This window comes from Plectropomus leopardus, chromosome 18, assembly GCF_008729295.1.
Source record: "Plectropomus leopardus isolate mb chromosome 18, YSFRI_Pleo_2.0, whole genome shotgun sequence".
NCBI lineage: Eukaryota > Metazoa > Chordata > Actinopteri > Perciformes > Serranidae > Plectropomus > Plectropomus leopardus.
Window position 1 is genome coordinate 29,259,374 of NC_056480.1, and position 17,295 is coordinate 29,276,668.

The following is a 17,295-nucleotide window of genomic DNA, read 5'->3' on the forward strand; positions in this document are numbered from 1 at the left end:
CAGAACCACACCCAGTCCATTTGTGCTGCTGGAGTACTCTGAGCTCACTGTCTCAACTGTCACAGAGCTGGGGGAGTGCACTCACAGTGTGTGTGTGTGTGTGTGTGTGTGTGTGTGTGTGTGTGTGTGCTTGTGTGTGTGTTGGACGCTCTGTACACTGCCTTCACCTACAACTTACTAAACATGCCCCAGATACATTTAAATATGAGTGTGATCAAAGTGTATGTCATTGTCAGGAGAGATTTGAGCGTTTGACAGCTGCAGCGAACTCAAAGGAGAACGTAGCTAGTCAGGCTATGTGCATGTGTGTGTGCATGTACCCCTGCGTACATTAAAGTGCATTTGTGTGGAGGAATGCGGTTGTCAGGGAATAGTCGTCAGGGACACTGGTTGTCAGGGTGACCATCACCACGGCCTCAAGACGGGATTAGAGAATCTACCTTTTGAAATATTTCTGTGTAGACTTTTACTGCTGAGTGTGTGCTCAAGAATCTGAGACTGGGAGCGTGAATTAGGACATTTCTATTAAAGAAGTTAAAAAAAAATAAAACAGTAGCAGTCATTATAGGTTGACCTATATGACATTGTTTCCATCTCTTCATCGCAGTTCCATTCTTCACTGTTTTATTTCCACATCCAATCAATCAGCCAACATCAGAGCTGCACTCCCATCTTGTGGCAAGGCCTCGCCACCACAGTACAAATACAGGACAGACAGTGACTGATGCAAAGCACTCAAAACTGTTCAATAACATCAGCTGCAGCTGCAGTCTAACCGGTGTCACCAGCCTGTTCTCATTCCAAACTTGTAACATACTGCTGCTTTGACCTAAGATCATGATGCCAAAAACCATCTTTCTTATGTGCATTATACATAACAGAACGGCATCACAGTATAACGCTGACGGTGATATAAGGAGTCTAACAAACCTTGGACTTTCATGTGGGAGTCCAGTGTTCACTTCCCTAATGAATGTTTAGTTTTTTTCTTTCACTTTACCATGTGCCTCCTTCTGCTGCGTGTAACCATCCATGCCAGCATGTGCATTTCTTGATGTTGTGACACTGGCTGCCATGTGCTTGTGTTGACATTTGCATTTGTTGACATCACAGTAGCGCCATCCCGGAATGTAAACAGCAGATTCAGAGGGATACATGAACATAATATGTAGACGTGGTAGCCCACTGCAAAGCAGCAATATGTGACGACTTGGGCCATATGATGCAGAAGCCAATGTGCGGGATTTACAGGCAAGTAAAGTAATCACAAATTGTAATTGTACAGTTTTTTGGGGGGTACTGTGGGTCACTGTGAGTCCTCAGTCCCTCTGGTTTGTCAAATGATTGAAGGAGGTAGGGGATCTTATTCAAAATCTGGACCTAAATGGATGCAAATTTTGAAATTGCAGCATTTTTGGCTGTATAGCTCACTTCCTGCAGGTCTAACATGCTGTTCCTTTGCCATGGGATAGTGTGTGTAGAATGGACTAAAATCACTGAAGGGTTCTCATGGAGATCTGCAGCCTGCTATATATAAATCTTGTGAGTTTAAGCTTGTGACACAAGAGGCCAGTCAGATGATCAATCACAGTGTGGCATTGCATCTTGAAGCAGAGACAAACATATTAGAGATTAGATAAAGTCACTGGCTAGTGTTCCGAGATGTTCCACCGAGTCGAGTCTTGAGAACAATTAGGTCCCCGATGTCTCTTCTCTCAACACTGACTGAATCCCTCATGTGCTTTGCCATTATCTGCTCTGTTCCTCTCTGCACAGAAATACAGACTGCACAGCTGGATCAGGTAAACTGTGTTCAACAGGTGTATCTATTACAACAAGTTATGTAAGAGGAGCCACACACACAGTCTTAAGGCTAAATCAGTTGTATATCCATGTGTATACAGACTCCCACTCCCTCAGTCCCATGCTGATGTCTTCCAGCTGCTTCTCGGCCACATCAAACACCCTCCATGTCCTATAAAACAACCCATTAGCTCTGATTCCATAAACAATACCTCTGGAGAAGAGCTTTGGATGTTGATAACAAGCAGTTTTAGAAACCCCTTCCTTTCGTGTAGAATATTCAACTTGCTTTGCTTGGGGGCCACTTTTGCAAAATTACCAGTCACAGCAGCCCCAGTAAGGATCTAAGGACATTTCTGTGCCACTGGCACTTTTTTTGATAAACAAGCTTTATTTGGATGCTATTTATGCACTCTGTTACCTTATGTATACTAAAAGTAAAAAAAAAGAAAAAGAATCCCATTCTGAATCACTTTGGTTTTATTGGAAATAGAATACTGTTGTGGGTCACCAAGAACCCTTTCAGAGGCCAGATTTGGCCTGTGTGCCATAAACTGAGTACTGCATAGTGTATCCATGTCCATATCCATGTCCATGTGTATCTGTGTGGGCAGAAGGACTGTGTGTGCATGGTTCTCCAAATAAGGTCAAAATATATTTATCAAACATTTTTTAAAAATTGTTTCTGCTGGGTGTGTGTGTGTGTGTGCGAATTTGGGGGGGTGGGGGTGGGGGGGGGTAGCTGAATTGAATCATCATGAGGCTGAAATAAATCTGATTAACAGGCATATGAACAGTGGGGGGTTGTGTGACCTCAATTCCTATCATGCTTCTCCATTCCGTCTGATCTCCATCCGCTCTTCATTCTCCCACTCTGCTGCAGCTCATCTCTGCGGGCAGCTCAACAGCATATCCTCATATTTAATACAGCCTGAAAGATGATTCAACCTTTGAAACCTTGGCAAATTAGTTTTATTTCTTTCAATAACATGAGGAGAAGGCAATGAGCAACTTAGCACAACATGGCCAAAAATTACAAAAGCAATTAGCAAAAACTTACAAGAAAATATGCTGAAAATAAGCATAAGAAAAAAAAGAAAAAGAAAAAAACAAGTTAGTAAAAAAGAGGAAATTACCCCCAAAGTGCTGGAAATTGTTAAAGCAAAAAAAAAAAAAAAAAAAAAGTTATTTCTGTAGCACATTTTAAATACCTCACCTTCTTGTCAAGTTGGTCATTGTCTTTTATGCCTTTAAAAAAAATCAAACGAATCGGCACAGGTTTTAAAGGGTTAATATTTCACTCTGACAGGGATCCCATTGCTGCCACACAGCATTGCTGCCTCACAGTGCCGTTGCCTGGGTACGTTTACCTCACCGGCATGGCTTTAGGTCTACAGTGATGGATGAGGGTTGGAGGTATCTGCTTACCCAGGTAAAATTACCTTGCTCATCAAAGTGTGTGTGTGTGTGTGTGTGAGAGAGAGAGCGGTGAGTTATGTTCGCAGGGAACATTGTGAAGTTGCATTAAACTTTCACACTCCTTCCTCTCTGCTGCACGCCTTTCTTTGCCCTCCACTCTCTGCCTTCATCCTGTCACACTGTATTAAAGGAGCCCTGAGTTGTGGCCTGTAATAGAGCTCAGGCTCTATACAATGTTCTCTGTGTAATGAGATGTTTGCTCTTCAATTACTCTGCAAGCTCTGTAATCTGCATTATAGTTTGCGAATCTACACAACCTGACTGCATTTTGTGATGTGGCAGTCTCTCGCTCTCACACACACCCACACACACTCACACACATCCCTGCGGACAGAGAAAATCCAGCAAACACTGCTATCTAGAGTTGGGTTGAATTCCAGTTTTCCTGGTCTAGTTCAGTGTATGAGCAAAACCACTTTGATTCATGCAAACCGGCCAAACCAACATTTGTCATTATATGTTACGTTCTGCCAATTTTAAAAGTAGCCTAAGTCAGAGTGCTAAATCCAAGTCAAATTGCATTAGTAATAAGCACTATGACAGCATGATTAATGTAATATCATGTTTGAAACTTACTAATGGACCAACTAGTGTAATACAGGCTTGTGTGTAATTTACTGCTGAGGCAAGGCAGCCAGTGTTGGCAACATGAGAGAGATTAAATGCATCAGTGTGACATTATTTTGGAACTGAGGCTGATAAAATAGCTGTCCACAATGGCTGCAGGTCTGTGAGCTGAACTTTAGCTTGACGTTGTGTTTCCATTTATATCTGATGCTTGCTTAGAAAGTGCCACAGTAGACGAGGATCATCTGATTTTTGAAGTTGAAATGAGGAATTATTTACAGGACACCTCCTTTTTCCACAACCAAAAACCTAAACACAGTGTCAGCTGGCTGGAGGGGAGATCGCTGGGAAGAGTTTCTGCTGAAGTAGATGACCATCGCTAAAACAAGCTAGGCTAATGTTACTTGCTATTGGTTACAATTTATGAAATTCCCAGTAAATATCACAATATAAAACATGTGTTCTCTGATTTAAAACATAAAATTACACTATCTTTTCAGTTTTTATGTCTCCAGTCTGATCTACAGCACACAGTTGATAGCTACATGTTTGTTTAAATTAAGTAACAGAGGTGCATATTTGATAGACTCAGTGTACACAGAGAGCTCCAATGTTACGCAATGCTACGTGATACTTTCTATTGGTACATGGAGTCGTTATGTTCCAATGAGGATGAACTGCTGAATCATGTGGGACACCTGGTAAAATTGTGTAAACTGGTACAGTGTTTAGCTTAATATCAAATCGGTTTGAAAATATTCACACTGGCTCAGCCCTGCTGGGATCCAATATAAACACATTTACAAGGCCTGCATTTGTAACACAGTATTCACACACAGACACACACAAACACATGGCTTCACACGTGTAGAAAACAATGACTTCACACATATGCGGAATCCCAGGGACCGTGCAAGATGACCTCACCACTCAAACAGCCAGCAGCTGAAGATGGACTGCGCTGGACAAAGCAGGTAGTTGCGGGGGCTCTATGCGCCCTTGTGTGTGAGTCTGGAGGTGATGTAATGAGTGCTGGCGTTGGCTTGGCGCCGCCCTAAGCCCAGCAATATGATGCTGACACACCAACACACAGAAACTCTCTGATACACACCCTCACGCAGCACTGTAGATGTTCACAAACAACTTTAAACACACGCTGATTACACAATAAAGAGCAGTGAAGACCAACACACCCACAGCAGGGCTGAACACAGGCTATTAAGCAATCTGAGAAGCAAATCAAAAACAGTAATATCCAGTAATGAATAGGCAAAGAGACTGAAAAAACTGGAGCCAAAGATAAATAGGTGTGTGTGTTTCTGTGCTAAGAAGTCGCTCTAATTAAAAAAGCATTGAGAGAGTGTTTCCTAAGAGTCCTCTCAGGGCTGAATGTGGCTTTGTGATTCATTGTAATCTCCTCTCTCCATCGCATAACTCTAGCTTCAATCTGGCATCCAGGATGCCACGCACGCACACATGCAGGCTGAAAGACCTTGACGCACACACACAAACGGCTCTGATGCACGGCTCTCAGGAATTCAGCACATCAAAGAGTGTTTTTTTGTTGGGTTTTTTTTTATACAGTAGAGGAATCTCTGAAAAATACAGCCGGCAGTCAGCGCTGGACTGCAGGGCCGTGGATCACGGACGAGCAGGTCGGAGCCAGTCATGCAGGGATGACACAGCCAATGTAAACCCAGCAACAAAGACACATTCTAGTAAGAGCTACAGGTCACTGCAACAGAAACAAGAAGGCTCACAAGAGGAAGAGAGAGGAGCCTCACTGTGTTCTGTTGTCAAACGTCATGTCAACTGTCTCTACACTGCAAAAAATATGCATCTCCACTTCAGATCTCATCAATGTAGACTATGAAAAGAATGATTGCAGTGTATGAAATTTAGTTTCCTTGTTATACATTCAACATTTCCTCTATGATACACTTACAAATCATCATTAGTTTGCTTTACTGGAGTAGAGTTTGCATAACTGTGATTAAGATTTCTTATGATTTGAGTAAAGGCAACACGCTTTTGTTCCAAGTCGTCACATGTTGCCGCTTTGTAGCGACTTCCACATCTACATATTACATTCAAGGTATCCTCTTGTGTCTGCTGCTGACCTTGTAGATGCCGCTCTCAACACTGGGATGTCAACAAAGGCACGTGGTGGGTATATGTGACCAAAGCACATGGCAACAAATGCACATGGCAACAAACATTGTGATGTCAACAAAAGCCAGCTCATTCTCATCCCAAACTCGTCAAATATGTCCACTCTGTCAGTGCTTTCAGCATACAAGCGTGATACCAAAAGCCACCTCCTGTTTCCAGCCAGAACACGGCTGTACAGCATCAGATGAGAATGCGTTTAGACAGAACTGGTGGCATTGTTATTATACGTTGGGGGAAAGCTGGACGGCACCAGGCACGTCCCATGCAACGCACACAGACGGTGTCACTTGAGAAAGCAGCTGGATGGAACTGTTCACGTGCGCTTTAAATGCAGAAGGACGGCGGCAGGTAATAATGCTGCAGGTTATGACATAATGTAAGGAGCTTGAGTGCACTTATAGGGTGGGAGGGAGGGGAGGTGGATGGGTCCTACATACAACTGACTTTTGAGTGGGAGTCTGGAGTTTGCTTCTCGTGTGGATGTGTGCTGTTTTTTTTCTGCACCTTAACATGTGCCTCTTTTGCCTAAGCAGGTTGCCATGTGCTGTTGTGTGAACAAGGATGTGTCATTCCACCATGTGTAATTGTTAACGTCACGGTAATGGCATCCCAGAGCGTAAACTGCTGAAACAGAAGGATACCTAAAATGCCATAAGAAGACAAAGATGGTCATTGACAGAGAGACACCATGTGACAAGTTGGGATGAGAACGTGTTGCAAAGGTGCATGCTTAGGATTAGGCTAAAAGGGAACATGGTAATGTCTAGACAAAAACACAACACATTCTGGCTTGTTTGTTGATCCACCCATCAACACTCAACCCACCCCAACCTTTGTGCTCCTTACATTGTGTCGGTACCAGTAGTGTTTCAACCTGATGCTGTCTGGTAGCGTATCATGTAGACGAGATAGGTTCCGTCCTTTTTCAAGTGACGCCGCCCATCCGCATATGAGGCTGCCACAGTAGGAGCCATATGGCTGTCCATTGGCAAAATATAGCAATGAAACTGGTTCTGTCAATCCTATTCTCAGTGTATCATACAGCCACGAGAGGTGGCTTTTGGTGTCAGATCTTATGCCAAAATCAATACAAAAGCGGCGGTATTAAACAACTCAAGAATGAGAACAGGCTGGTAAAGGATATACATCTTTTTTTTGTTGTTTTTTTTTTGCTCTGGAATTTTTGAGGGCACTACATGTTGCAGAAATGTTACAGTTACACACACTTAGTGCACGACATTTAGTCTCTACCATTTCATCTAAGTGGCAGTTAGTGGGAAACCTCTGTATTTTTCAACCTGGGCCCTATTTTCAAATGTTTTTATGTCTAAGTGACTAATAAAACACTTTTAGCAGACTTAAATTGTTGCTGCACAACTGCCTGTAGGGATTATATTGCAGCTTGTTTTGTTACCATGGCTGCAGTGCTCTCTCGCAATACTGGACCAATTCAAAAATTGTTGTCTCAATGAGTCACTTAAACACAAAAACCTTGGAAAATATAGTTAAGGCTGAAAACACCATTTCCCCTTCAGGGCTGATTTCAGGTGTATCTTATGTCTACTGAATGATTTGATTCCTCTTGTTTCTACAGCTGCTTTCACACCGTTGAGCAGTAATTTGTCGCCTACAGTCATTTCAATGAGGGGAAAGCAGCAGAGGGGAAGCGGTTTCCTACATGGCGGTAAGGTGCTGGGGTACGCACACAGATTTGAACCTCTGGCTATCACCGCCTGGCTTTTACCAATTAAACAGCCGGTATCACATGTAATGGAAAAAAGACAGCATGTAGGAATTGATAATGTTGGTTTCTGAATCAGTGTTAATTTCTGCTGCCATTTTAGCTTCAGTCTCAATCTTGAGACAAAAAGGCTTATAAGTTTTAGTCACATTTTAGTCATTTCATGACATTTTAGTCAACTTTTCCTCAAGATGTTTTCTGTTAAATATATCCAGTTGGACTAATATTTGGCAGGCTTAACTGATAATTTACATGTACACAAGAGCTGATCATAATTACAAAAGCTCAAAATCTCTATTTATGGTCTCAGATGCTTTGACACCACTAATAAATAATATGAGACAAGTGGGTTTTGTGCCCAGGTTACCTGTAAACTCTAACTGATCTCACTGTTCAGTAGCAGAAAAATAATTTAATTTCAGCCAAAAGTCCTTCTCAGTCTGCTATGTCCTGGACTTTATAGTTAGTCGGAGCTCCGATCTCATATGGCTCATACTGTGTGAGAGAATAATTGCAAATATGACTGTTGTTAGTAGTAGTAGTTCTATTTTGTCATAGTTGTTATTATTGATTACTTTTTTAAACTCAACATCTCATTTTCTTCATGGAGAAAAAGATCATTGATGACTGATTTTCGTCATAGTTTTCATCAACTAAAATCAACACTTGTCTTAGTACCTGGAATTACGGTGGCAGTAACTTGTTAGGACAACCAGAAGAAAAACTGGGCCAACATTTCTACCAAGCTTCAGATGGCTGGTAAATTGTCCAAATATGTAGAAATCCTTCATTATTTCAGTGATATCTGTTGCCTTGCTACAGTATGCAGCTACAAGCTAACTTTCACTTCGGCTAGTGTTCACCGGAGAACCTGCCCATCATCACAGCTGTGGTCTGTAGTGGCAGCAGTTACTTAAAAAAAATGCTTTGCTTTTGAGGGAAATGCTCTTGTGGGTGGGTGATTTTGAGGGCGGTCACTGATAGGCAGTGTGAAATCTCTGGTTCAGGACATTTTATTGAAACCTGTGTCATGACAGGACAGGATAGGTGCTCACTGCTGAAACAGCTGATGTCAAATAGAAAATTTGCATTAGTGAGCGATCCTTTGTCTCCGCAAATTGTCAAAATGTGTGTCTGGTAACCAAACCAGTATAGTCAGAGAGACCAAGTAGTGTGTGAGGACAACATACTTACAGTATGTGTACGTGTGACAGTTGTCTTCGAACATTAATCTCATCAGGCTGGTAAAGTCACTCAACAGGTTCAGAGAGACTGAACTGCAGCAAGAGGAATATAAAGGTGCAAAACACCACTTAGTATTTACTGGTGGGAAAAAAGGCTTTGCTCATTATCTTTGAAGGAAAAAAGTGCCAAAGAAAACAATCCAAACATAACAATTAAATGACACACACACACACACACACACACACACACACACACACACACACACAACAGGTGAGACAGAAAGCACCAGCTGTTCATGTTGGTGAAGTAGAGCACCTGTGTTTGCTGACACCAGCTTAACTTTAACGAGATATGACCGCTAGCTAAAGTACCTGTGGCCCTTTGCTGCATGTCATAACCTCTCTCCCCCTTTCCTTTACATCTCCAGCTGCTCTATCTATAAAAAAAACAATACTAGTCCCCGAAAACTAAACTTAAAAAAGTTTTGAAATGATCCAGTCAAAGATTCATGGCTGCATTCTGAAAGATTGTGAGAATTGTGCGAAACACAAAACACAAAACACCTTCAGCTTCCTGCTTTTACTGATTATACTGATTTTCTCACCAAAGTAAAACTTTTAGCCAATAGGAAACATATCTGCTGTTACATTAGGACCCATCTGCTCAATCACAATCAGTCAACAAAGGATGATTTCTGAATAACAACGATATCTTACAGTAACGACATCTTAAAATGCTCTAAACAGTAAGGGAGTAAAGCAGGGCTGTCTTGAATACCATTTTCTGGGCTCTGTAGCTTCAGCATTTATCAACAGCAATTATTTGAAGCTTCAGTTGGTGGGCGGGATGTGTGGGGATCTCGCCTGGGATCCCAACCCCCGTCAGTTTTAGCGTCAGGTGAGAGAAAGACACAGTGCAACCCGGAGCTCCAGTGTCAGGTGAGGGAGAGCCCAGTGTGCCTCGAACAGCTTGACAGCAGCTGTGACACTTTATAGTTTGTAAAGCTTAAAAACTCCAACTCCATTACGCAATACAAAAATCTGTTTCTAGCATTCTAAATAAGTCTCTTCACTAAGGAACTATTCACTATGGAAGACAGATCTGCTCTATGCTGCAAGTCAAGTCAAGTCAAGTCAAGTCAATTTTATTTATAGAGCCCATTATCACAAAACATGGTTTGCCTCAGTGGGCTGTACAGTTTACGACATCCCTCTGCCCTTAGACCCTCACATCACCCAAGGAAAAACTCCCGAAAAAGAACCCCTGTAACGGGGGGAAAAAAAGGAAGAAACCTCAGGAAGAGCGGTAGAGGATGATGAGGGATCCCTCTTCCGGGATGGACAGACGTGCAATAGATGTCGTAAATAACAAATGAAATACAATTATGGCAAAAAAGAAAAAGAGAAAGAGAGAGGGGGGAGGGGGAGAGGGGTTGAGAGAGGGGGAGAGAGGCACAGCAATAGTAGAAACAGATGCTACTATTGCTCCACTCAAGATGAGCTGTGGGGGGGCTCAAGCAAGTTGTGAGTTCAGTGCTGCTCAATACCAAAATGTCTACACCCCTATCTACATCAGTGGAGCTGAGGTGGAGCAGGTGAACAGCTATAGGTTCCTTGGAATTACTGAGAACCTATTTCTGTCATCACACATCACCACCCAGGTTAAAAAAGCACAGAAAAGGCTCTACGCCCTAGAGAAACTTTGGAAGGCTAAATTCCAGAGCAAGATCCTGGTTAACTCCTAAGGAGGAGCAATAGAAAGCATACTGACTGGAAACATGATGAGATGGCATGGTTCGTGCACGGCCCAGGACAGGAAGGCTCTACAGCGGGTGATTAAACTGCCCAGAACATCACTGGTTCCCATATACAGATCATCAGTGACTTCGGTGAAGTGAGGTGTCTGCACAAAACCCACAGGATACTGAAAGACAGCAGCCACCACAGTCTGTTCACCCTGCTGCCATCTGGAAAAAGATACAGAAGTATCTGCTGCAGAACCACCAGAGTACAGAGCAGCTTCTTTCCCCAGACTGTAAGACTCCTCAACTCCTCCTTTTTACGCCAAAAAGATGTAGCGGGATTCATTTAATTACAATAAATCTACATAAATCTACCTTGTACCTTGAAATGGGTCGCCACAGTCATTAAACCTGTTAATAACCGTTGGGTAAAATGATCATTCCTGCTTACAGCCGGCTTTGCCTTGTTTGTCAAAGCACTTTGTAAACTGTGTTTTTAAAGGTGCTATATAAATTAAGATATTATTATTATATTTATTATTATTCCCGTCAGCGTCTGTGACAGGTGCAGCAGCAGTCTCATGATAAACAGAGAGAGAGGGACTGAGCGGATCAATATACTGTGCACAGCTGTGCAATGAAATAAGTCAAAGTCGGGGTAAAGTTGAGGTGATGACAAAATTGCAAGGTCATGCCGAATTCACAGGGATTGCCTGATTCCACATGAATTGTTGTGATCGCAACATTGTGAAATACTGGAGGGGCTGATTAAAGGCATTCCAAACTATCGAGATGTTCAATGTTCAATGACCTTTTGAAGCACTTTCATGACATTACACAGCTTGTGACAATTTTTATTATCATAGATAAATAACTTCAGACCCAAAAACTCCTCATAATAACCTGACAAAGCCCTGTGACACAGAAGCAGAGCATACTAAGATTTAAGATGTATTTAATTATTCGTTTATCCTCTCAAACATTGAAATGACATCCATCCTCTGGAAAAAAAAAGAAGTAGCTTAGATATACTGATTTTCTCTCCTATAAACAAATAAATGAAGTTTGATTAGGACCCACCTGCCCAAGAACAATCAGTTAACAAACTAGAACAACACAGAAAGAATTCTTAAAAAAACGTCATTATCTTGCCGCAAACATAACTCACGATGCTGTGAAGCAATAAGGGAGTAAAGTTTAAAAGAAAAAAAACAAACAACTCAGTCACACTATCACTATGAAAAACGCCTGAATGTTCATTATGATGTGCGATCTGTTTGTTGGACATGTTTGACAGTCGTCCCCTTTAGTTTTAAAATCATAAAATCTCTGAGACAACAAGCCAAAAACTAAGGTTCCCACACATTCTTACCATCAGCCTTTGACCACATCCTATTCTGGGGAATTATTAGCCTTACTACTAGTTAATCTTTGGTTTCAAATGGAGCCACTGTCTGTTAGCCATCCAGCATTCATGGTTCTCCATAGACCTTACACAACCACAATGTTCGGCATAATGAGGTATCATGGAGGTTCTTCTAAGGCAGAATGAGCACAAAACCCACAAAGACCAAACAAGGTCAGACAGACTGTGAATCAGGATTTCTAAGAGTTGCTGGATAGTTGCTAGAGTAACACACACACTCACACACTGACACACACACAGTAACAGAAGAGAAAAGGATGGCTTTGGAGGTGAAACAAAAACAGGGAATGGGGACTGTGGGTAATCTCTGTGCTGCCGACCAAGCAAACGCATCAGTAAACAGAAAGGGGGATTAGACTCCTGTCAGTCCAGTCTGACAGTCTGAGTGTGTGTGTGTGTATGTGTGTCACTTCTGCCAAGTTATAAATGTACCGACTGATGTCCTGATGATAACAAAATCCCTGTTACCTTTCCATCTTAATCCAAAAGTCAGCATATTTCCCTGAAACCTCATGACTGTACAGACAGTCTGATCGTTACAGACAAAACAAAACATATTTATACAGCAAAGCTGCCAAACAAGCAAAGCATGGCTCCAAAACTCTGATCCTCACCTAAACTGAACCCTGACAAGAATATCCATGCCACTAAGATTTGTATGCATCTCTGATTAGAGTCAGAGTCTTCTCTCACTGATATCCCACTGTCTTCCTGCAGATCATCCTTTCATAATAACTTGAGAGCAACTGGACTGACAGAGAATCAAAACCATACTAACTGCAGGTTGTTTACTGAAATTGTTTTTATGTGTCTGTCACATCTGAGTTTTTTTTCCCTTGAGCCTGCTTTCGTGGTTTTTTTTGGCCAGTAGGGGGCAGTGTGACAAGCTGTAAACACAACATTAACATCATGTTTATAACCTTACTACAGTGGTCGTCAGGGGGAATTTAAAGCCTCTAGGAACCCAAATCACCAAAAACTTTTTTTTAAATATGTCATTTGGGGTCTTACATGCATAATAAAAAGCATCAAAATGGTCAGACATTAGCCTCAATCCAAATTTGAAATCTTGTCATTTTAGTTTTTTTCACAGTGTCCTGAAGCTGTGTTGATTTGGGCATGGTTATCCCTGATCCATATCACCTTGGTCCAATAAATCTACCTTACTTTACCTTACCTAATGTGGATAAAGACAATGAAAAATTTGAAGTCAGCTGTAAGTTGATACTAATTTAACATGCCAAACTGAAATCCCTCAAAGCTCCTTTCAATAGGGTGCGATCAGAAACGCTAACTCTGAGTGTTAGAGCGCACTGTGGCACAAACTGGACTGTTGGTAAAGGCGGAGCGCTGTTGGAATGTACCGTTCAGTTATCCAGAGCAGTGCACTCAGGGTGTGTCAGAGTGCACTCTGGGCACACTGTCTGGGGAGAAGGAGCAGCAAAATGCAGAGTGAAGTGAATGTGTAATGAACTTAACCCTTCTTTAATTCATGGAGAAACAGAACACTCCAACAGCAGCTCTCTGGATTTAGGAACGCAGCCAAAGTCAGAGAGCTGGAACAGATAGAGCTGTACCACGACGACTCTGCTTTGCTCCATGGCTGTCGTCATGGAGATGAGAGACAGTTGACAAAGAGGGGATCCAAGAAGGTGTCAATCAAATGTGCATTCTTACTGTTTCAAGCCACATTTCCAGAGGCTTTACAGCAACACATGCAAATAGACAAAACAGAAGTAAATTATGAAAACATTAATTTCAAGACACATGCACAGCATTTCTAGAACATGCTGCAAATACCACAACACAACACATTAAGAAAACATGCTACAATACTTTAAAACAAGTGTTTCCAGAGGACATTTAACCGTGAAGCACACACCTGGACATGCCTGTTTTTCCTGTGGTTTGTGACTTATATTTCTGGAGTCAGCTATCCATTGTTGGTGCTGGAAAATTACCTAAAATGTAAGTGTCTTTTACTGCAGTCAAGCCAACCTCCACTCCATAAAAGACGGTCTAACCAGCCACCACCTTGTTTAGTGGATCGTATATATATGATAGGTATTACAGTAAGAGCATCAAAGAACCGACTTCAAAATAAAAGCTTTGTTCTGTGAATTGCATTCATTTAACTGTCAGTTAATCATATCTAAATGATAAAATAAATACATAAACAAATAAATATATGAGTAAATCAATGATTTAATGAGTGCACAAATACAAATCAATACACAAATTTATAGAAAGATAAATGAATTAAAAAAGAGAATGAGTAGTATTAGATAATACATTAAAATAATAATACAACATAATAACTGCTGCCTGAAAACTGCACTTCAGACAAAAAATAGGACTGTTAATTATTGTTCTCACTAACAAGAAAGAACAGACCAATCTGACTTCATAATGACACCATTAATTAACAATAAAGACCAGACCCAAACTATCAAGACGCATTGTGATCCTATCACTCAAACCACTTGCTGAGGTGCTCTGGGACACATGTCGCCACCTACCTCTTGCAGTGCGAACACAAATGTGTCCCTAACAAGGACTATGTCATCAGTGCAAGGCATGGTGATTGTTTTGATGACAGCGTGGTGATACTCTGTAACTTGCCCAGGTGTGACTAAACATTGTTTTGTCCAATAGAAGGAAACGTGTTGAATTCTGTTGACAGTGGTGTCTCCAGCTGTACTGACATAACTGCTAACATGATGCTAGCGAGCAGCTAGTGAGAGTGTGGACATAATAACTATGCTCCGGGCCCTTCAACCTTTTAACGTCAGTCACGTAGGCAATAACGAAATTAGAACTCAGAAGATCAGTAGGAGACACATGACAGAGGTGTGAATAGTGATGAGTTTGATCTGTCCACTTGATTTCGCAACACCAAAACACATGCTAATACCAGGTTTAAACAAGCTCCATGTCTGATAGAATGTCATTTTCTGTAATCAGCTGAACACAGAGAATTAAGAAAAACAGTGAAGCATAATGTCTTGGCTCACTCACCTTTTGCAGTTTCATGGTTCTGAAGTCCCACTTTGGTATCTGTCGCACCAGCACCAGTTCGGTTCAGCCCGTTTCCAAGGTTCTTCTTCTTCCGGCTCCCCTTCAACCAGCTGAAGGCCTGTCCAAGGGAGCTACCCGGCTTCTTCTGCCCACGCTGAGCCCTCGCCTCCCGGGCTAAGATCTCAGTGATGTCCCTGGGCACCAGGTCACCTGTAGACCTCCTCCGGGACATCCTGGAGGTTGGTCCTGGGAGCTATGGCCCCTGGACCTCCACCCAGAACTGTGTGTCTTCTGTTGGGAACAAGTGAAACCTTCCTGCTCTCCAGGGTGTCATGAACCCCTCTGTCCCTCTCTGGCCTCGTTCAGTGTCTCTGTTTTTCCTGTCTGTCACCACCTGGGACAACAGTGAGATCAGCAGGATGGAATGAAAGACAGAAAAAAAGGGTCCAAATGAAACCCAGACAGACGTGATGAAGCAAAAAGAGAAAACAAAAATATCAGATTTATTAGAATATGAACACTAACTGTTTGAAACCTCAGCAAGTTAGCTTAAAGAAATGGCAAGAAGGCAATGAGCAACTAATAATGAAATTAGCAAGAAATTAGTAAAAAAAAAAAGTTCAAGAAATGTACATAAAAAATAGGGGGGAAAAAAGGAAGGTCAACAAAACAAACAAGGAAATGACCTGAATGCTTAAAAATAATAAAAATAAAAATAATCATAATATTGTAGCATTTTTTTAAAAATTGAACTATATTATAATAAATCATTTTAAATATAATTTCCTGGACTTTTATCCTTTTTAATTTAATTTTCTAAGTCTACTTTTTTAAAAACATTTCTTGTCAAGTTTCTTTTTGCCTTTTTCTACATTTTATCTGAAAAGAAATTACACCGCTTTGCTCAGGGTCCAAAGGTTTAAAAACATGTGACAACCAGCTTAAGAAAAGTGATGTCGATCCAGTTTTTAAAGGGTTAACTGGAATAAATCAAACTCATCAGGTTATTTCAAAACTAAAGAAAGATAAAACAGGAAAACATACCAGCCTCACTGTAAACATGAGTATTCCCACATTGTCTTACTAAAGTTTTCCCTCTACTCGCCCGCCCCCACTGCCTCTTTTTCTATTCTCTCATTTTTGTGTATGTAGAGGAGAAGCCCCGGGGAGCAGAGCTGGACCTCTGCACAGTCTGTGTGTGTGCGCATGCATGTTTGACATGTGGTTCACATCAGCAGAAAAGTGTGTATGGCTGCGTTAGAGTCGAGAGAGAAGTTCAGTTCAATAAGACTAGTGGTGGGCAAATACAAAGCAGACTTTTTACTTTATAAAGACACATTTAACCCTTTGAAACCTGGAGCCACATCACTTTTCTGTCAGGTGTGTTTCACAAGTATTTAACCCTCTGAACCTTGAGCAAATTGATGTTTTTTTTTTTGTTCCAAAAACATGGGGAAAAAAGACAATGAGTAACTCGGTAAGAAATGTTTCACAAATTGCAAGAAATAAGTCGATTTGGAAAATGTGTTTGAAAAAAGCATGGGAAAATGTCTAGGGATATATATATATATAATTATAATAATTAGGTATTTATACTTATGGTACATGATTATTATAATTTAAAACTTTTTGACTTTATTTAAACTAATTTTCGGGTGATTTTCTTGTACTTTTTTCTCATTTTTTGGTCATTTCTTCTTTCCTCATTGCCTCGTTTCCATGTTTTTAAAAGAAACCAAGCCAATTAGGTGAGGTTTCAAAGGGTTAAAGAACACACATGAACCCATGCACTTTGCTACATGCTGTCACATTAGCAGACCATGAAAATATTTGCTATAAAACAGTCGGACAGAATAGAACAGTGTTCAACTTACAGAGCGAGCGTGCAGTCCTCTCCCCTGCTACCCTCGTTCCTCTCAGCCTGAGAACAGCTTTGCAGAGCATGTGTGTGTGTGTGTGTGTGTGTGTGTGTGTGTGTGTTTAGCAGAGTGAATGAAGCTCCATGCTCTCTGAGTCCCTCCCTCTGTGTGAGAGCCAGCCTCTCCTCCCACCTCTCACTGGGCTGTGAGCAGTTTGCAGCACCATTCCAGCTCTGGCTGCTTCTCCTCATTTTCCAAACAGCTGACATTTAGCATGTTAGCTTCAGTACAGTCCACCATAGCA

The 17,295-nt window shown here is 41.4% G+C and overlaps 1 protein-coding gene across 3 annotated transcripts in view; it reads right to left on the bottom strand.

Annotated features, from left to right (window-relative positions):
- Positions 1–17,074, bottom strand: part of kiaa1522 (KIAA1522 ortholog) — a 65,285-nt gene extending 48,211 nt beyond the window's left edge. For all 3 annotated transcript variants that reach the window (XM_042506545.1, XM_042506544.1, XM_042506546.1), the window contains exons 1-2: positions 17,007–17,074; positions 15,133–15,526 (exon numbers count right to left, since the gene is read on the bottom strand). In XM_042506545.1, the coding sequence (XP_042362479.1) occupies positions 15,133–15,364 (232 nt within the window). In that variant the 5' untranslated portion in view covers positions 15,365–15,526; positions 17,007–17,074. The remainder of the gene's footprint in view (positions 1–15,132; positions 15,527–17,006) is intronic.
- Positions 17,075–17,295: the final 221 nt, after the last annotated feature.